The sequence below is a fragment of the Bufo bufo genome, chromosome 3 (assembly GCF_905171765.1).
Source record: "Bufo bufo chromosome 3, aBufBuf1.1, whole genome shotgun sequence".
Lineage (NCBI taxonomy): Eukaryota > Metazoa > Chordata > Amphibia > Anura > Bufonidae > Bufo > Bufo bufo.
In genome coordinates this window covers 124,899,444-124,920,443 of record NC_053391.1, presented here as the reverse complement: position 1 = coordinate 124,920,443, position 21,000 = coordinate 124,899,444, and the positions used below count along the sequence as shown (strand labels likewise).

Genomic DNA, 21,000 nt, shown 5'->3' with positions numbered 1-21,000 from the left:
AGTCGCTTAGCCGACTCCAAGTAGGCCAGATTCTTGTGATCCGTAATTACCGTAATAGGATGAATTGATCCTTCCAACCAATGCCGCCATTCCTCGAACGCCAACTTAATGGCCAGCAATTCCCTACATCATAATTCCTTTCAGCAGTCGAAAGTTTTTTTAGAGAAAAATGCACATGCGCGCCATTTACTGGGTGAAGGACCCTGCACATATCCCCTCTCCATAACAGCGCCACCCACAGATCCCCCTCTCCATAACAGCGCCACCCACAGATCTCCCTCTCCATAACAGCGCCACCCACAGATCCCCCTCTCCATAACAGCGCCACCCACAGATCCCCCTCTCCATAACAGCGCCACCCACAGATCCCCCTCTCCATAACAGCGCCACCCACAGATCCCCCTCTCCATAACAGCGCCACCCACAGATCCCCCTCTCCATAACAGCGCCACCCACAGATCCCCCTCTCCATAACAGCGCCACCCACAGATCCTCCTCTCCATAACAGCGCCACCCACAGATGAATTTCATTCATGAAAAAGAATTATTAATAAAATCATTTTTAAAAAAAAGTATTTTTAAAGTATTTGGGCAAAAAGGCAGTTTCGGTTTCGGTTTTCGGTCAAGGGCATCCTGAATTTTCGGTTTCGGACCAGAATTTTCATTTCGGTGCACCCCTAGTAGTTGGTAAACCCCAAAAACCGCATAAGAGCTTTCAGATTTTCGGGTCGATCCCAGTCCAACACAGCACGGACCTTATCGGGATCCATACGAAAACCTGAGGATGATAGCAGGTAACCCAGAAATTGCACTTCCTGTACAGTAAATACACACTTTTCCATCTACAGGGCCTACCAGTAGCCATTTGGCTCCAGGAGAAGTATATAGTGGGCTCAGCATGCATGTTGGTACTTGCATCCCTGGATCCGATGAAAGCTGTAACGGCACCGGATGGGGTTAAAAGCAGAGTGTGCCTGGCATTCATGCTGTACCTGCGCTCCCTGGACTTTGTGTGGCTGTCATGGCCCATAAACAGGTAGGAACTAGTGTTAGGGACCACTCATAGAGGCGACCTTGACGTGGTGAGTGGCTTATTACGCTTTGGCCAAAATGTACACCAATGCCTCATTCAACATCCAGCATGGAGGCAGGGCGGAGTGCTGGTTGCAGAGTGCTATTGCATTTGTGTTCTTTTCTTTGAATAAATTAGTATGTCATCACGGTATACAACGACAAACTTCCCCACCAGATGATAAAAGATGTCATTGACAAAGTGTTGAAAAACTGCAGGAGCATTGGTTAACCCAAAGGCATGACCAGGTTTTCAAAATGACCCTCAGGGGTATTAAATGCGGTCTTCCACTCATCCCCCTCCTTGATCCTTACCAGATTATATGCCCCCCTCAGATCCAATTTAGAGAACACCTTGGCACCAACAATCTGACTAAACAAATCCGGAATCGAAGGAAGGGGGTAAGGATCACGGACGGTAATACGATTGAGCTCACGGAAGTCCAGACATGGTCTCAGGGTACCATCCTTTTTCTTTACAAAGAAAAATCCAGCAGCCACTGGGGACTTGGATGGTCTAATATGTCCCTTTGCCAAACTCTCGGTAATATACTCTCGCATAGCCCTTCTTTCGGGTTCCGAAAGATTATACAACTGACATTTGGGCAATTTAGCTCCGGGAATAAGATTGACGGGACAGTCATACTCCCGGGTGCAGAGGCAACTCCTGATTACCATTCTCAGAAAACACATCAGAAAATTCAGAAATGAACGAGGGTACAGTTTTAGTGGTAACCATAAAGAACGATGCATTAAGACAGTTGTCCATGCAAAAATCACTCCACTCGAGAATCTGTCTCGCCTGCCAATCGATTATGTTTGCTTAATCATGGTAAGCCCAACACCAACGGAGCAGGCAGACCCTCCAACACATAACAGGAGATAGATTCCTGATGCAAATCACCCACTCTTAAATGAATGTCATTCACTACCTGCGACAGGCATTTTTGGGCGAGAGGTGCTGAGTCAATTGCAAAGACAGAAATACTATTCTCTAATGCATTAGTAGTCAACCCGTGAATGCGTACAAACTGTCCATCAATCAAGTTAACTCCTGCCCCAGTGTCGATAAAAGCTTTGATTTTCACAGTTTTGGACTCTAGCGCCACCTCGGCTGACAGGAGAAAACGGGTACTACCAGTAAAAGACAAAAGTAGGTTTTCTTGCTGCCCACCCACACTTCCAATAGTAATTTGGGGATTAAACTTTTTTTTTCTTTGGTTTACACCTTGATGCTGCAAGTATGGACAAATATTCACAAAATGTCCCTTCTTGCGACAACAAAAGCAGACTCCTTTCACATGACCCAAGCTTTTGCCAGTAGTTCCAGGAGTAGCTCCTCCTAACTGCATAGGCTCATCACAAGGCACAACCACCCGAGTCTCTCCACCATAAGTGTCAAAGGAAGCAGTACCCTTATTGGACAGTACATTCTGAAGGTGAGGACCCCTAGATCTCTCCCTCAGGCATCTATCAAGACGTACAGCAAGGGACATAGCTGCTTCCAATGACTCTGGCTTTTCATGAAAATCCTATGCGTCCTGCAGTCTCTCAGAGAGACCCTGGCAGAATTGGCTAACGGAGAGCAGAATCGTTTCACTCTGTATCCGTAGCCCATCTCCTAAATTCAGAGCAAAAGGTCTCCGCAGAACATTCTCCCTGCCGCAAACCCCGTAACTTGGTCTCGGCCTGAGAGATCCGATCCGGGTCATCATAGATTAGACCCAAGGCTCTAAAGAATTCATCCACCGACCGGAGGGACGGTGATCCGGTCGGCAGAGAAAAAGCCCAAGATTGTGTGTCCTCTTTAACCGCCTCCGGAACGCCTAACGCAGGATCACGTTCCGGAGGCGGCAGCCCTGCGCAGAGTCACGCATATATGCGTCATCTCGCGAGACGCAAGATTTCCTGTGAACGCGCGCACACAGGCGCGCGCGTTCACAGGATCGGAAGGCAAGCGAGTGGATCTCCAGCCTTCCCTTTTGTTTGGATCGACCACCAGAGGACACAGGTAGCTCAGTAATAAGTAGCACCAAGCACCACTACACTACACCCCCCCCTGTCACTTATTAACCCCTGATCACCCCATATAGACTCCCTGATCACCCCCCTGTCATTGATCACCCCCTGTAAGGCTCCATTCAGATGTCCGTATGATTTTTACGGATCCACTGATACATGGATCGGATCCGCAAAACACATACGGACATCTGAATGGAGCCTTATAGGGGGGTGATCAATGACAGGGGGGTGATCACCCCATATAGACTCCCTGATCACCCCCCTGTCATTGATCACCCCCCTGTCAGGCTCCATTCAGACATTTTTTTGGCCCAAGTTAGCGGAAATATATATTTTTTTCTTACAAAGTCTCATATTCCACTAACTTGTGTCAAAAAATAAAATCTCACATGAACTCACCATACCCCTCACGGAATCCAAATGCGTAAAAATTTTTAGACATATATATTCCAGACTTCTTCTCACGCTTTAGGGCCCCTAGAATGCCAGGGCAGTATAAATACCCCACATGTGACCCCATTTCGGAAAGAAGACACCCCAAGGTATTCCGTGAGGGGCATATTGAGTCCATGAAAGATTTAAATTTTTGTCCCAAGTTAGCGGAAAGGGAGACTTTGTGAGAAAAAAATAAAAAATATCAATTTCCGCTAACTTGGGACAAAAATTTAAATCTTTCATGGACTCAATATGCCCCTCACGGAATACCTTGGGGTGTCTTCTTTCCGAAATGGGGTCACATGTGGGGTATTTATACTGCCCTGGCATTCTAGGGGCCCTAAAGCGTGAGAAGAAGTCTGGAATATAAATCTCTAAAAATGCCCTCATAAAAGGAATGTGGGCCCCTTTGCGCATCTAGGCTGCAAAAAAGTGTCACACATCTGGTATCGCCGTACTCAGGAGAAGTTGGGCAATGTGTTTTGGGGTGTCATTTTACATATACCCATGCTGGGTGAGATAAATATCTTGGTCAAATGCCAACTTTGTATAAAAAAAAAAAAATGGGAAAAGTTGTCTTTTGCCGAGATATTTCTCTCACCCAGCATGAGTATATGTAAAAAGACACCCCAAAACACATTGCCCAACTTCTCCTGAATACAGCGATACCACATGTGTGACTTTTTTGTAGCCTAGGTGGGCAAAGGGGCCCACATTCCAAAGAGCACCTTTCGGATTTCACTGGCCATTTTTTACAGATTTTGATTTCAAACTACTTACCACACATTAGGGCCCCTAGAATCCCAGGGCAGTATAACTACCCCACAAGTGACCCCATTTTGGAAAGAAGACACCCCAAGGTATTCGCTGATGGGCATAGTGAGTTCATGGAAGTTTTTATTTTTTGTCACAAGTTAGTGGAATATGAGACTTTGTAAGAAAAAAATAATCATTTTCCGCTAACTTGTGACAAAAAATAAAAAGTTCTATGAACTCACTATGCCCATCAGCGAATACCTTAGGGTGTCTACTTTCCGAAATGGGGTCATTTGTGGGGTGTTTGTACTGTCTGGCTATTGTAGAACCTCAGGAAACATAACAGGTGCTCAGAAAGTCAGAGCTGCTTCAAAAAGCGGGAATTCACATTTTTGTACCATAGTTTGTAAAACACCATAACTTTTACCCAAACATTTTTTTTTATCAAAGACATGTAGAACAATAAATTGAGAAAAATTTATATATGGATGTTGTTAAATTTCGATTAATAACAAAAAAAGTAAAAATGTCAGCAGCAATGAAATACCACCAAATGAAAGCTCTATTAGTGAGAAGAAAAGGAGGTAAAATTCATTTGGGTGGTAAGTTGCATGACCGAGCAATAAACGGTTAAAGTAGTGTAGGTCGGAAGTGTAAAAAGTGGCCTGGTCATTAAGGGTGTTTAAGCTAGAGGGGGCTGAGGTGGTTAAGTAATGAAATAATCATACCCACACGTTGACACTCATCACCAGAACAGTATGGACGAAGCCTAAAGTATAATTTACATGACTCCCTGAACCGGATGAAATTGTCACCACCCCCGGAAAACCTGTCCGGGAGAGCCACCTTCGGTTCAGGGCAGGCCTAGAACCCACCACCGGAACCAGAAGCCTATGGGCTCTGAATTTGCAAAACCATCGCACGGAGGTCTGCTACCTCCAAAGTCAGATTCTGCAGCTGTTCGACCAGTGCAGTAATAGCATCCATAGCTGCACAGATCAGAACAAAAAATGGCGGTATGGGCTCTGGATAATGTCACAGATGTATTAGGGGAGAACACCAAAAGACAACAAGACGGAAGGGAAAAGACACTAGGCCTCACCGCTAGGGAAGGAAAAGGGTCACCACCTATGAAACCCTGCTCCTGGCCCTGACTCCTATCCGTATGTGCACCTCTCGATGGTAGAGATGCCCATACACAGGAACCTAGAAAACCCTGGTGGCCCTCAGATGCCCTAGACTTATTCCCTGGTGAAGGAACCAGCGTCTCACTGAGGCCTAGTAAACAACAGAGGGGAAGGGGGGGGGGGGAATACAAAACACAACAAGCGGAACACTTAACTTCTAAGGATGATGGATGATCAAGACTTCAACTAGAACCACACTCCAGCTCTTCCAACACCAAATGAAGCTGTCCAGAGCAAGGAGGGATGGGTGGAGTCAAACTAAATAGGGGAAGGTAAAGGTCACATGATCCACACCTGAACAGGAGGTGTGGACATACAAGCAACACACAGACAAAGTGAAACCAAAAGATGATGTCAGATCACTAATGAGCAGATAATCTTTCAGATCTTCTCAAACCTGTCACCGGTGTGACACTAAGTCTTCGTTCACATCTGCCAGTAGCTTCCATCACAGATTCTGTCAAAGAAGCCTGATGATATAATGCAGCATGTTAATGAGGTGTGTGTGGAACTGTTGGCTCATTTGGACCACATTGACACTTCCATAATTTTTGTTGTATTTTCATTCCAATTATCTTTTGATTGAACACTCTGCAATTTAAAGCTCCAAGGAGAAAGCACATGGAGCTCCTCTCAGCTAACCCTAGACTCACTGACTGAACTAGGGGTCTGTCAGCAGATTTGCACCTATGAAACTGTGCGCTTGGCAGCTGAAGACATCAGTGTTGGTCCTATGTTCATATGTGCCTGCATTGCTGAGAAAATTTTTATATATGCAAATGAACCTCTAAGAGCAACGGGGGCGTTGCCTTTACACCTAGAGGCTCTGCTCTCTCTGCAACTGCGGAGTCCTCTGCACTTTGACAGGGCCAGGCAGTGTGACTATCATCACACCTGCCCCTGTCAATCAAAGTGCAGAGGGCGAGGCAGTTGTAGAAAAAGCAGAGCCTCTAGGTGTAAGGCCTCTTTCACACTACCATTTTTTTTTTCCGTTTTGCGGGCCCTTTTTAGCGTTCCGTATACGGTCCGTATACGGAACCATTCATTTCAATGGGTCCGCAAAAAAAAACGAAATGTACTCCGTATGCATTCCGTTTCCGTATCTCCGTTCCGTGCAAAGATAGAACATGTCCTATATTTGGCCGCAAATCACGTTCCGTGGCTCCATTAAAGGGCTTGTTCACACGAACGTTTTTTGCGTTCCGTATACGGGCAGTTTATTGCGTTCCGTATACGGTCCGTATACAGAACCATTAATTTCAATGGGTCCGCAAAAAAAAATGGAATGCACTCCGTGAGCATTCCGTTTCCGTATGTTCGCATTTACGTTCCGCTACATTTTGAGTCTTGTCCTATTATTGTCCGCAAATCACATTCCGTGGCTCCATTCAAGTCAATGGGTCCGCAAAAAAAAAACCAGAACACATATGGAAATGCATCCATATGTCTTCCGTATCCGTTCCGTTTTTGCGGAACCATCTATTTAAAATGTTATTCCCAGCCCAATTTTTTCTATGTAATGACTGTATACTGTATATGCCATACGGAAAAACAGAATGGAGAAACGGAACCGAAACGGAAACACAACGAAAACAAAAAACAGAACAACGGATCCGGAAAAAACGGCCTGCAAAACACTGAAAAAGGCATACGGTCGTGTAAAAGAGGCCAAAGTCAATGGGTCCGCAAAAAAACGGAATGCATACGGAAATGCATCCGTATGTCTTCCGTATCCATTCCGTTTTTTGTGGAACCATCTATTTAAAAAATGTTATGCCCAGCCCAATTTGTTCTATGTAATTACTGTATACTGTATATGCCATACGGAAAAACGGAACGGAAACACAACGGAAACAAAAAAACTGAACGGATCCGTGAAAAACGGACCGCAAAACACTGAAATAGCCATACGGTCGTGTGAAAGAGGCCTAAAGGAGGTGATTTCTCCCTGCTCTGCCGTAAGATTTGGCTAGTTTATGACAAGTCTGGAGTTGTTCTTTGCCAACATTTACACCTGTTTACAGTAAGTAGACTTGCCGGGACCGCTCCCCGCTCCTCCTAACTCCTGAACACGGTGTAAAACAGGCCATACGACAAAATATTGTCGCTCGGCCAGTTAAACAGGGAACTTGTGACTATTTTTAGTCGCAAGTCCCTTACTAAATGTCCCTCAGTGCTTGCAAAAAAAGTAAAAAAAAAAAAAAAAAAAAGCATGTGGTTATCGTTTTGGCTTTTCTTAATAGTAAAAAATAAAGGGGGACATTTATTAAGGCCTCATGCACACGGCCGTTGTTTTGGTCCGCATCCGAGCCGCAGTTTTGACGGCTCGAATGCGGACCCATTCACTTCAATGGGGCCGCAAAAGATGCAGACAGCACTCAGTGTGCTGTCCGCATCCATTGCTCCGTTCCGTGGTCCGCAAAAAAAATAAATAACCTGTCCTATTCTTGTCCGCGCTTTGCGGACAAGAATAGGCAGTTATATTAAAGGCTGTCCGTGCCGTTCCGCAAATTGCGGAACGCACACGGACGCATCCGTGTTTTGCGGATCCGCGGTTTGCAGGCCACAAAACACACAACGGCTGTGTGCATGAGGCCTAAGACTGCCGTTTGCCACGCTGGTCTGAAGTCCTTCTGCACTGCCGGAGGAAGCACTAAAGTTATGTAGAGGTGCAGGCTTGGAAAAGTGGTGTGAGCGGGTAAAAATCGCAAGTTTTGGCACACATATGCCATGCGCCAAGAGTTTGCGACACCTTTATGCCACTTTTGGCGTGATAAATGTCCCCCCAAAATTTATGTGGGTAGAGCTATAAAAAAAAACACACCAAAATAACCCTATGCGCTTCTTTTTTTATGTTTTTTTGCAAACAGTAGGGGTCATCATGGCCCCTTACGCCAAGGGATGGAGGGAGAGCGAGAGGCGGCACAGAGGATTAGGAGGCGGCGCAGAAGTCTGGAAAGGCGGCGCTGGGCACGAACGGCGGTGGGTGCGACGGGCATCTTGCACCCATTAACATCCCCTTGGGCACCTTATTTGTTTGACTGACAGGTTAGTAAAAGCTGTTTTTTTAGCAAAATAAGGCTACAGATCACATTTAGAAGCCCACATTAGGAATCGTGATGAGGCCCTGAACATCAGCATATGTTTAGCTGACAGGGGTGAAACCTGGTGACAGAATCCCTTTAAATGACGGCTCGCAAGAGCCCAGGGGCAGCGTTCACTTCGTTGGAGGCCAGGCTGCTCTGCCTCTTTTGCTCATATGCCTGCCCAGCTATGGATTGCGGACCCATTCAAGTGAACGGGTCCGCATTAGAGATGAGCGAACTTCTGTTTTAAGTTTGGCGTCTAAAGTTCGGCTTCCGGTTAGCGGAGGATCCCGATATGGATTCCGAATTCCGTTGTGGTCCGTGGTAGCGGAATCAATAATGGCCATTATTGATTCCGCTACCACGGACCACAACGGAATTCGGAATCCATATCGGGATCCTCCGCTATCCGGAAGCCGAACTTTAGACGCCAAACTTAAAACAGAAGTTCGCTCATCTCTAGTCCGCATCCATAATGCGGGGAGCACGCGGCTGGTGCCTGCATATTGCGGACCTGCTGTTTATTAGGCCTCATTCACACAACCATACCAGATCCGTGCCCGTATTGCGGCCGTGTGCGCACCGTATCAGGCATACAGACCTACTGTATTCACTGGAACGGGTACGCATTCTGGTGGATACGGTGCAGAACGGAGGCATGAATACGGAGTCCATATTAGCACTATGGAGCGCTTCCGTGGTTTTTTTGCAGTGCGGACCGTTGGATGCGAATCACGGACCTCATTTAAGTGAATGAGTCCACGTCCGCAGACGTCGGGCACAAGGGACGGTAGTGTGCATGAAGCCTGTGAAAGCCATACTCAGGAGCAGGTCTAAAACGGACAGGAGGAGACACATTTTTCCATGATACTTTCTGTCTGTCGGTTCCACTCCAAGTTTTGTCTTAAATACTGACTGTGTGAAAGCGGCCATAGGGAAGGATTGTCAGGCATTGGTGAAGCGCAATGAGCCGGTATCTCCAGCCATTCTCCTAGTCCTCAGCCAGGACCGGACACCACGTGAACAATCCCCTTCACACTTCCCCCTCACCTCACATCCATCCCTTCCCCAGTTACTACCATCAGACTTACGAAACAGGCGGCGGGATTGGCGCAGGCGCGTCACGTGACTCAATTGTATAACTGTGACTATTTTGTTACACAAGCTGTTGCTCCTTATCTTTCGCCCTGAACCCGGGGCCGGTGTGACAACGTGTCCCGGGCAGAGAGCGGCGCGCACACAGCTTTCCCCGAGGTGCCGAGTCCGGGAGCTGTATCTCCATGGTGGAGCTGCCACACCAGGGAGGGGACGTAGCCATGGAGATGCAATAGGCGGGGAGGGATGATTACTCCCAGCGCGCGGACCGGGTCGTGTGGCTGACGTTCTGTCTAGAAAGTTACACAAGGTTCTGGAAAGAGAAGGCGGCGAGCGGTGCCCCGGCATCTACAGGGAGCGTCGCCCCGTGCCCGCACCCATCACTGTGTACCAGGAGCGGTCAGTGCCCGCACCCATCACTGTGCCCTGTGTACCGGGAGCGACCAGTGCCCGCACCCATCACTGTGTACCGGCAGCCATCAGTGCCCGCACACCGCTTTTGCATGGAGCTGCTGGACCCCGGAGTTCTGGTCACCGGAGCCTCCTTCTCCTGTTTCCGCCTGTTGAATGGAAGGCTGGAGAGCCTGATTCCCGCACCCAGCTCCGCGCTCAGGAACCCCTGGAAATGGAGGAACATCTGGACATCGCTGGTGCACAGTCTCCTGACAGGAATCTGGGCACTGCTGGGGTGAGAGTGAGGGGGCGCTGCTGGGGTGAGAGTGAGGGGGCGCTGCTGGGGTGAGAGTGAGGGGGCGCTGCTGGGGTGAGAGTGAGGGGGCGCTGCTGGGGTGAGAGTGAGGGGGCGCTGCTGGGGTGAGAGGGAGGGGGCGCTGCTGGGGTGAGAGTGAGGGGGCGCTGCTGGGGTGAGAGTGAGGGGGCGCTGCTGGGGTGAGAGTGAGGGGGCGCTGCTGGGGTGAGAGTGAGGGGGCGCTGCTGGGGTGAGAGTGAGGGGGCGCTGCTGGGGTGAGAGTGAGGGGGCACTGGGAAGAGGGATAGATAGTGATATGGATGAACATGGAACACATGCTCCATAATATACTCCGATGCGCACCCCATGTGATCCGTGTATGTATCTAATCCCTGAATGTGGGGTACTTCTATAGGGATCCGTGTATGGATCTAATCCCTGAATGTGGGGTACTTCTATAGGGATCCGTGTATGGATCTAATCCCTGAATGTGGGGTACTTCTATAGGGATCCGTGTATGGATCTAATCCCTGGATGTGGGGTACTTCTATAGGGATCCGTGTATGGATCTAATCCCTGAATGTGGGGTACTTCTATAGGGATCCGTGTATGGATCTAATCCCTGAATGTGGGGTACTTCTATAGGAATCCGTGTATGGATCTAATCCCTGAATGTGGGGTACTTCTATAGGAATCCGTGTATGGATCTAATCCCTGAATGTGGGGTACTTCTATAGGGATCCGTGTATGGATCTAATCCCTGGATGTGGGGTACTTCTATAGGGATCCGTGTATGGATCTAATCCCTGAATGTGGGGTACTTCTATAGGGATCCGTGTATGGATCTAATCCCTGAATGTGGGGTACTTCTATAGGGATCCGTGTATGGATCTAATCCCTGAATGTGGGGTACTTCTATAGGGATCCGTGTATGGATCTCATGCATCCCTGGATGTGGGGTACTAATATAGGGATCTTGTATGTATCATCCCTGGATGTGCATTAGTCCTGTAGGGATCTTGTATGTATCTAATCCTGGATGTGGGGTAGTCCAGTATCTATTTTATCCCTATAACTACCCGGAAAATAAAATTGGGGGTCAGTCCGCACATCCCAATACACAGGTGCACGTCACCATGGCTGGAAGTACAAAAGTAAAAAACAAACACAATGGAACAGCTCTCGGCACACACAAACAATACAATAAGTACATCTAATAACGCCATACTCACTATGTAAGATATAAAGTACTAATGCTGCGTTGTAAATGTGAGATTCTTGGCAAATACTTTTTGTACAAAATTATTTGTGCCCGTCTGCCGGTGTGAAGCTGATCTCTTTAAGATGGGACCCTAACATTTAAATACCACATTCACTAAGTGCCATACCAACCACCTTTACATTCAGGGGATGCAGATTCCACATGCATGCCGAGCCCACGCTATATTATACCGCTAGCGGTGCCATAATGGCCTCCATTATATTCAGAGAATGCAGGTTGCACATGACTGCTGAGCCCACTCTGTATTCCACCTCTCCTGGTGCCAAATCCCTATAACTACCCATCCCAGTATCTACCGTGGCTGATCTGGGGCGCAGTGCGAGGTGATTCCATGGAGGCCTTCTTCATTACCAGGGCACCAGGCTTCTTCCATACAGTGCGGGCATGTGAGTATTCTCTGTGGAGAGGAGCTGCGCCGAGCACAAAGCTAGAACGTTGTCACCGTGACCTCATGGGCACAGGTATCATTGTGGTGGTGTCCCCAGCAATCAGATTGAACGGAGTCTGTGCTGGAGCATGAGGGCAACCTTATGGGCACAGGTGTAGTGGTAGTGCCCAGCAGTCAGAGTGCTCTGGGACTTGGCAGCTGGAATGTAGTCTCTGTGGCATTCATTTACGCTATCCCTGATATAGCCCAGGAAGCTGTGGGCGCACTGGTAACCATCACAGTGTTTATCTGTAAATGTCATCTGCTTTCTTTTTGTTTAGGTTTTACCTTCATCCTCAGATGGCAGAAGATCTGATCTCCACACATTCCCGCTTCTCGCATTGCCTCGTTGCTGTCTCAATAGGTGAGCGGCTTTTCCTGATTTCTCGGACCTGCCCCATATATTAAAGGGGTATTCCAGTTGTTTAAAGTCATCCTCTATCCACAGGACAGGGTATAACTATCAGATTGGTGGTGGGGGGGGGTCCTACCTCTGGGACCCCAAACCGATCCCGAGAATGGGGGCCCCATACTCCCTGCAGCCTCCCTGAAATAAACAGAGTGTCCGGTTGCACATGCGTATGGCCTCTCCATTCGAAATAAATGGAGCGGCCACGCGCATGTACAACCGGTCGCTCTTGTCATTTCATTTGGGCGTACGGAGCCCCCGTTCTCGTGATCGGTTTGGGGTCCCAGCCGTGGAACCCCCACGATCTGATAGTTATCCTATATCCTGTGGCTTAGTTTCCCATAGCAACCAATGAGATTCCACCTTTCATCTCTCAGAGCTCTTTTGGAAAATGAAAATTGGACTCTAAATGGTTGCTATGGGCAACTAAACCAGTTTTCTTTACACCAGTTTCGAGAAATGTGATTTTTATTTTATTTTTTCTCAGCTTGGGAACTTTGCATGGAGAAAAGTGCACACCAATATGTGTATATATTGTTTAAAGGGGTGCGCGGAGGAAAACATGTGGGGGCGGTGACGGGGACAAGCCTCCCTAGGGAGGCTCTTCCCCATCACCACCTGCCATTCGCTGCTGCCCCCCCCCCCCCCCCCCCCCCCCCGACACTGGATTTTTGTGTGAGGGGCCCGGCGTATGGGCGAGCATTTGTTAGTGTCGGATAACCCCTTTAAGGTCCTATTAAGCAGCACAATTATTGGGAACAAGCTCATAGGAAGACTCGTTCATAAATAATTGGCTTGTATAATCAAGCAGACGATCAGCTAGTCAACGATCAAACGCTCATTCATCGGCAGGATAAAAGATGCCCGATTATCGGCAGTCCATCTTCCTGTGTCGTCAGAGATGGGCTGCCGATAATCGCTAGAACTCAATGGAGGAGACTAAATCCTTCCTCTCGCATTCTGTTTGCATCGGTCTGTGTAATGAGGCCAGTGCAAACCAGCGCCGATGGATGTGTTCTCATCAGTCAGCGCTCGCACTGACCGTACATCAGGCAGTGTAAAGCCTGTATTAGACCAAGGGATCATACTGGTGATGGTCACGAAGGAAGCGTTCCCTCCCGGCAAACGCCTGCTCGCTAGAGGAGGAGACCGCTGCTATTACATGCAGCAATCTCCTCCACAGTATGGGGAGGAGCGATCGCTATGCCATTGCTCATTCCAATGCTTGCTACGGTAGTTGTTTGCCGGCAGCAGATCGTGATCTTTTAGCATGCTACCCGATGAACGAGCAAACGGGTAATCGGCGGCAGTATTACACTGCCAGATCATTACTAATGGGCGTTACTACAAACGCTCGTTGGCGATCATCCGGCAGAAAGTCTGCCAGTGTAAAACAGCCTTAATACAACCTTTTTTAGATTTTCTGCAGACATTGGCCACAGCAACTCCTCCGGACCTACCCTTGGTCTATGTTCACACAATGGTATTTTAAAGCAGATTCTGCATCCTTTTTTTTTTTTTTTTTCCCTAAAATGAGGAAGATTGGATTCTAACTCTTGAGTTTTTGTTTTTTGCCTTCCTCTGGATGAACCTTACATGACAAGGCCCCATTCATATAATCGTGTCCATTTTCTGGACCTCTAAACACAGACACCGGCCATGTACACCCTAAATCTCGGTGCGGACCCATTGACGTCAACGGGTCCGCGATTTCCAAGGTGCGGCCAAAGATAGGACATGTTCTATCTTTTGCGATGCCGCCGCGTGGCCCCAGAAGCCCTCTGTGTTCTGCAAAACGGACACGGTCGTGTAAATGAGGCCGAACCAAATGGACGTATTGTATTTTTTTCAGCCTTACGACCTTTGTTACAGAAAACACTGACACACCGCAAAACAAATCCTCATTGTTTAGTTGCTGTTTACACACCATAGGGATACACCTAAGCATATACAGCATGTCACAAGACTAGAAGCGGCCCTCATTACCACATTCCCGTGTCCTCCCGTCCCCTCATACGCAGTTTGTCCTCCCTCGTGATGTCTCCATTCTGACCCTGAGACACTGAACATGGACGAGAGTCATTGAAACAAAGGAGATATTGTTGGTACGATTTATAAATATTTAAAAATGATTGGTAGCATGATGGTGCTAGCATAGAGATGGTGACCAATTAGGGAAATATCCCAAAATCAAAGTGGAACATAAATCACATTTGTATTGAAAGCTCTTTTCGGAGCCACTGTTTTAAATTCTGTCAAAAAGCCCTGAATGCTCCTCTAATGGGGGAGCAGAACAACGGCAATATACAGTGGTGGTGTGAGGGCTCATGTCCACATTAAAGGTATTGTCCTGGATCAGAAAAACATGGCTACTTTCTACCACAAAGTTTACCACCACTGTCCATGGGTCGTGTGCGGTATTGCAGCTCAGCTGCATTGGAGTCACGGGGGCAGAGCTGCATTGCCGCATCCAACCTGTCGATAAGAAAGCAGCCATGCGTTTCTAATTCTGGACAACACCTTTAAGGCTGCTCTATGTACAGAGCCATGATAGAACTGTCCTAGTGGTGCATGGATCCCCCTAATGTGGCAAGTTCAGTTGGACATAGTACACACTGAGGGCTCCGGTCCGCAATGCACGGGCAGCGTCCGTGGGGCAGGCGCATGGGGATCGCAGACCCATTCACTTGAATGGGTCCGCGATCCTTCCGTTCCGCATAAAGATAGCACAAGTTCTATCTTTTTGCGGTGCGGAAGCACGGAACCCCAAAAAGCACTCCATAGTGTTCCGTTCCGCTTCTCCGGATTTGCGGACCCATTGAATTGAATGGGTCTGCATCCGTGATGCGGAATGGCCACGGAACGGTGCCCGTGTATTGCAGATCCGCAATACGGCAACGGGCAGCACACGTTCGTGAGTCTGGCTGAGCTTGTATAGCTCTACACCCAAGACTCTACAGTATCTAGCCACAGGATTATGGGTAAGTGTCTTATTGAAGGGGAGGGGGGGGGACATCTGGGACCCCGAACCATCACTAGAACAGGTGTCCTGTGCCCCCTCCATCTGAACGGAGCCGCGGTTGAGCATGTATGCTGCCCCTCCATTTATCTCTATGAAACTATCTCCGGTAGTCCTATAGAGATGAATAGCACGTTAGTTTGCATGTATGACTGCTGCTCCTTTCAGAACGGGGCAGTGGCACAGGAACCCTATTTTTGTGAATGGTGGGGGACCCTGCGGTCTGACACTTGTTGATCAGAATCTTGTCCACTATCCTGTGGATAGGGAATACATTTAAAACTTGGGAAGCCCTTCTTAAAGGGGTTGTCCAGTTTTCCCATATTGATAATTCGTCAATCTCCGATCCGGAGAGATCCAACTCCAGGGACACTTCCACTGATCAGCTGCAAGCGCTGCTTTCTCTTATACAGTACCTGCCCACCCTCGAGGGGTGTAATTACAGCTCCTCCGTCGCATTCAGTTGTAATTACACTGCTCCCCACTGCAGTGTTGATGACGAGCAGGTAAACGGTGAAGAGAACATAGCTGCGATCTCTTCAAACAGCTGATTGGCGGGGGTGCCGGCAGTCCGACCCCGCCAATCTGATCTGATATTGACGACCTGTCCTGATGATAGGTCATCTATATGAGCAAGACTTTATTCACACAGCGTTTTTAAAGGCTTTTTTATTTTTTTTGGGGTTAAATGGGATGGGTTTTTATAAACAAACATGAAAAATGCTGCAAAACAATTTCTGCAAAAGGTTTTCTTTCGCCCTGGAAAAATCTTTTCACTTTATGACCCAATAAAAATATTTCTAAGCGCATGCTGATGATGGATCCTTTCAAAAGAAAAAAAAATAACCCTGTGTTCCTTGTTTTCATTTTAGGTTATTTCATCCATGATTTTGTGGATATGCTGCAGAACCAGAAGCTGCATCAGTCCTGGGAGCTGCTCTTCCATCACACTGTGGTATGTATAGATCTTCTGCCTTCTGATCCACTGAGGGAAATTACCTGTAAAGGGTCATCTTCACAAAAAGTTCTTTTAAAGGGGTTGTCCGGGCTAGAGATATTGATGACCTATACTCAGGAGAGGTCGTCAATATCCGATCGGTGGGCATTTGACGCACGGCATCCCCACTGATTGGCCACAGCACCAGAAACGATACAATGATCCCTACACTGGTGCCTGTGGACTGCAGCTCGGTTCCCATTCACGTGAACAGTAGCAGAGCAGCAGTTCCCCCTGCACGGCCACTGCTTTCAGCTCCGTTCACTGTACAGTTTAAAGCGCCATGGCTGTAAAACACCGGGCTATGATAAGCCTTGTTGCTTTAAGTGTGCTACATGTTTGTGGTGTATTAAAGAGGTTATCCGGAAAATGATAATGATAGGTCATGATTATCACATGGGCAGGAGTTAACGTTTCATGATCCCTGCCGATGAGCTGCCGCTCTCACCGGAGCTCTGGTGAGTAATGCAGGCTCCCGACAGCTTTCCAAGGACAGCGCCGTACATCATATAGTGGCAGTTCTTGGTATTGCAGCTCAGCCACATTCACTTGAATGGAGCTAATCTGCCACTAGATCATGTGATGTCGCTGGCTTAGGAAAAGGCTGTGGTGCTCAAGGCCTCTTCTAAGAGCTGATTGGTGGGACTCCTGGATGTCACATGCCCACAGATCTGATACTGATGACCTTTCCTGGGGATGAATCTTAAATATATTTTCCTGGATAACCCCTTTAAAGGGCATCTGTCAGCAGATTTGTACCTATGACACCGGCTGACCTGTTACATGTGCGCTTGGCAGCTGAAGGCATCTGTGTTGGTCCCATGTTTATATGTGCCCGCATTGCTGAGATGTTTTATATATGCAAGTGAGCATCTTGGAGCAACGGGGGTGTTGCTGTTACTCCTAGAGGCTCTCTCTGCAGGCAGTGAATACCTCATCACACCTGGCTCTGTCAATAAAGTGGAGAGGGCGCGGCAGTTGCAGAGAAAGCAGAGCCTCTTGGTGTAATGATACCGCCCCCGTTGCTCCTAGAGGCTCATTTGCATATACATTAAACATCATTTTTCTCAGCAATGCGGGCACATAGGAAGGAACATGGGACCAACACAGATGCCTTCAGCTGCCAAGCGCACATGTAACAGGTCAGCCAGTGTCATGGGTACAAATCTGCTGACAGATGCCCTTTTTCTTGCTTAGTAAATCCCCACTGGACCCAACAACATGTTGCAGTAAATAGTGTTACAAATGATGCAAGCGTGTCCTTATACAGGAAGCATCTGGTTACCACCTTTTCCATATGGAGCATAGCGTTCAGGGGAGAGGCTTGTACGACATTTCTTACCCCTGTCTGCCGGCCCATGCCTGGCTTGAACAGTCATACGCTGCAAAGGAGTTTTTGTACTCGCTACAGTTTGTGAATTTGGTGCATATCACACTTTTCTGCAGACAGTCGTGACATGATGATACTTTTTCTTGGGCCTCATGCACACGACTGTACCCATTTTGCAGTCCGCAAATTGTGCATTCTGCAATTTTCTCACTCCCATCAGTAGAAATGCCTATTCTTGTCCACAAAACAGACAGGAATAGGACATGTTCTATAATTGGTGACCTCACAAAGACCTTTTTCACAGAAGAGTCAATGTAGCACACCCTTTATTTAAAGGGGTTGTCCAAGTTACTTTTATTGATGACCTATCCTCAGGATAGGTCACCAATATCAGATCGGTGGGGGTCCTACACCTGGCACCCCTGCCGATCAGCTGGTTGAAGAGAAGGTGCGCTCCGTGCCAGCGCTGATTTCTCTTCATTGTTTACCTGCTCGCAGTCGCAACAGCAGCATTGAGGAGGCGTAATTACAAAAACCGTCCCATTTATTTCAATGGGGATGTTCATTCCTATTTAAGTGTATAAGAATGAGCCTTCTCATTGAAGTGAATGGGACGGCTTCTTGTAATTACGCCTCCTCAACGCTGCTGTTGCGACTGCGAGCAGGTAAACAATGAAGGGAAATCAGCGCTGGCACGGAGCGCACCTTCTCTTCAACCAGCTGATCGGCGGGGGTGCCAGGTGTAGGACCCCTGCCAATCTGATATTGATGACCTAAGGCTACTTTCACACTAGCGTTCGGAGCGGATCTGTCTGATGTTTCATCAGACGGATCCGCTCCGATAATGCAGACGTTCGCATCCGTTCAGAACGGATGCGTCTGCATTAAAACTTAGAAAATTTTCTAAGTGTGAAAGTTGTCTGAGCGGATCCGTTCAGACTTTACATTGAAAGTCAATGGGGAACGGATCCGCTTGAAGATTGAGCCATATTGTGTCATCTTCAAGCGGATCCGTCCCCATTGACTTACATGGTAAGTCTGGACGGATCCGCTCGCCTCCGCACGGCCAGGCGGACACCCGAACGCTGCAAGCAGCGTTCAGGTGTCCGCTCACTGAGCGGAGCGGAGGCTGAACGCTGGCAGGCGGATGCATTCTCAGTGGATCCGCCTCCACTGAGAATGCATTGGGGCCAGACGGATGCGTTCGGGGCCGCTCGTGAGCCCCTTCAAACGGTGCGCACGAGCGGACACCCGAACGCTAGTGTGAAAGTAGCCTAACTTGAGGACAGGTTATCAATAAAAAAAACTTTGGACAACCCCTTTTGAAGGGGATTTACATGGTTTGAAAAAATATGACCGGAACGGTGCCATACTTGCCCATGGGAAGCATCTGGTTTAGCAGCTTGGCTCCATTGAAGTGTATTGGGCTACACAAAACATGTGGACAGATGTGGCATTTTTTGAAAGAAAGCCGTTCTCTTGTCACTAGTCCTGTACGTGCTCATGCTTCAGTTATGTCCTTCAGCCTATATAAAGGACACTGGTGGAAATACTTGACTAGCTAGCTCTAGCTTTGGGCATGTATATTTCACACTGTCATCACTGACGGTGACTTGAAGGTGAGAACAGGCTCATTATCAGGTAAGCTAAAATGCTGTTCACATCACGATCTGTCCTGATGGATTTTATTTTGCTAAATGTGAGTTGTGCATGTTACTAAAGGCCCCTTTACGCGAGTGAAGAATCCGCTAGATAATTGCTAACGAGCATTCATAGGATTATCTGGCAGTGTAAAGGTGCCACCGATTAACGAGCAAAACGCTCATTCATCGGGTAATCTGCTCCTTTGTGTAGATGCCTATATCATTGTTTGCCGGCAGCAGATTGTGCCGTTTAAACATCCTCTGCTATCGGCAAACAATGATTCTGTATGGGGACAAGCGATGGCATTGGCGAGCCCTCCTCCACTATACTGTGGAGGGGATTGTTGCATGTAAATTCAGCAGTCACCTCCACTGCTGAATTGTCCCGTGTAAAGGGACCTTAACACACAACCTCACTGAGAATCTAATGTCCCTTCTATAGCCAGTTTAGGAGAGATATATGTTGCGTTGGCCAACAAGCTAAGCTGTCTATCCACCTAAGAAACTCCTCACTTGAATAACTGGTTGAGCAGAACAGTTGTCACATAAATAAGATTGTTGGTAGACCCGCTAAAATGGATGGGGTCTGCCGACAAAGATCTTATGAGTATCAAGTTACAGTTTGTTAATCTGCAAAACCTTTTACATGACCCTACCACAAACAGCCTTGTAGAAATCCTGCAGGGACCAAAGAGGCTAATCTCCTGCTGATCTGCTCCATCTTCGGCTGGAGACTGACTGTGGGGGTGGGCCTTTAGCTTGTTTGCCGATCTGGCAGGCTGTTCTGGCCGGGATTGCTGGACACTGCCGGAATGCCGTCGGGACTCATTATTAAAATGGGGTCTGGCGGTTATCCGGCAAATATACAGAGAAACAGCCGGACAAATACCGCCACGTGCAGTGTTTTTTATATCCAGCCAATTCCCGGCATTCAGTGCCGGAGCAGCCTGCCGGCAGTGTGAAACAGGCCTTGGCCAAAAGGCAGGAATTAAGAATCTTTGTCCTGCTGCAGACAGGATACAGCAGGGAGGCTCCTGCTCCAGCTACTTGTCTTACAGCCTCTGAGGAGGAAGGACCAGATTTCTTTATGTAGTTCTCGGTTTTAATTTTAATAAGAGACAAAATGGGACCGAGGGAAAGGAGATGATGGGGGAGGGAGAGCTGGGAGTTTTGTTGTGCATTTTCTGTGTTTTTAGTGTTCCTTTCAACAAAATGACACCTTTTTCTGGTTAGTCTTCAGGGGCGGGGTGGGTGTAATTCGGCATGTCTTTGTTTGTCTAAGCTCAGTAACCTGCGTGGTATGCAGACCTTGTATCTGCTTGACACTGTCCCTAGACATCACTCGCATCACTCTGCCCAACCGAACTGGTTTTTTACATTTTGAAGTGATAATTGAGCTTCTTGTTAAAAATGGAAGACACTGAAAGACACACAGTGCATTCAGAAAGTCTTCAGTCTTTCACTTTTTTTAACATTTAATCTTGCAGCCTTGTACTAAAATAAACACAAATTCAATTTTTTTTATTCATCACTAAATACCCCATAATGACAAT

General features: G+C 47.7%; 1 protein-coding gene across 2 annotated transcripts in view; it reads left to right on the top strand.

The window, feature by feature from the left end:
• The first annotated feature begins 9,767 nt into the window (after positions 1 to 9,767).
• Positions 9,768 to 21,000, top strand: part of TLCD2 (TLC domain containing 2) — a 48,700-nt gene continuing 37,467 nt past the window's right edge. The window contains exons 1-4 of one of the 2 annotated variants that reach the window (XM_040421815.1): positions 9,768 to 10,095; positions 10,132 to 10,340; positions 12,331 to 12,413; positions 16,350 to 16,432. In XM_040421815.1, the coding sequence (XP_040277749.1) occupies positions 10,156 to 10,340; positions 12,331 to 12,413; positions 16,350 to 16,432 (351 nt within the window). In that variant the 5' untranslated portion in view covers positions 9,768 to 10,095; positions 10,132 to 10,155. Of the gene's footprint in view, positions 10,341 to 12,330; positions 12,414 to 16,349; positions 16,433 to 21,000 lie in introns of both variants that reach the window. The other variant, XM_040421814.1, reaches the window with a different exon arrangement.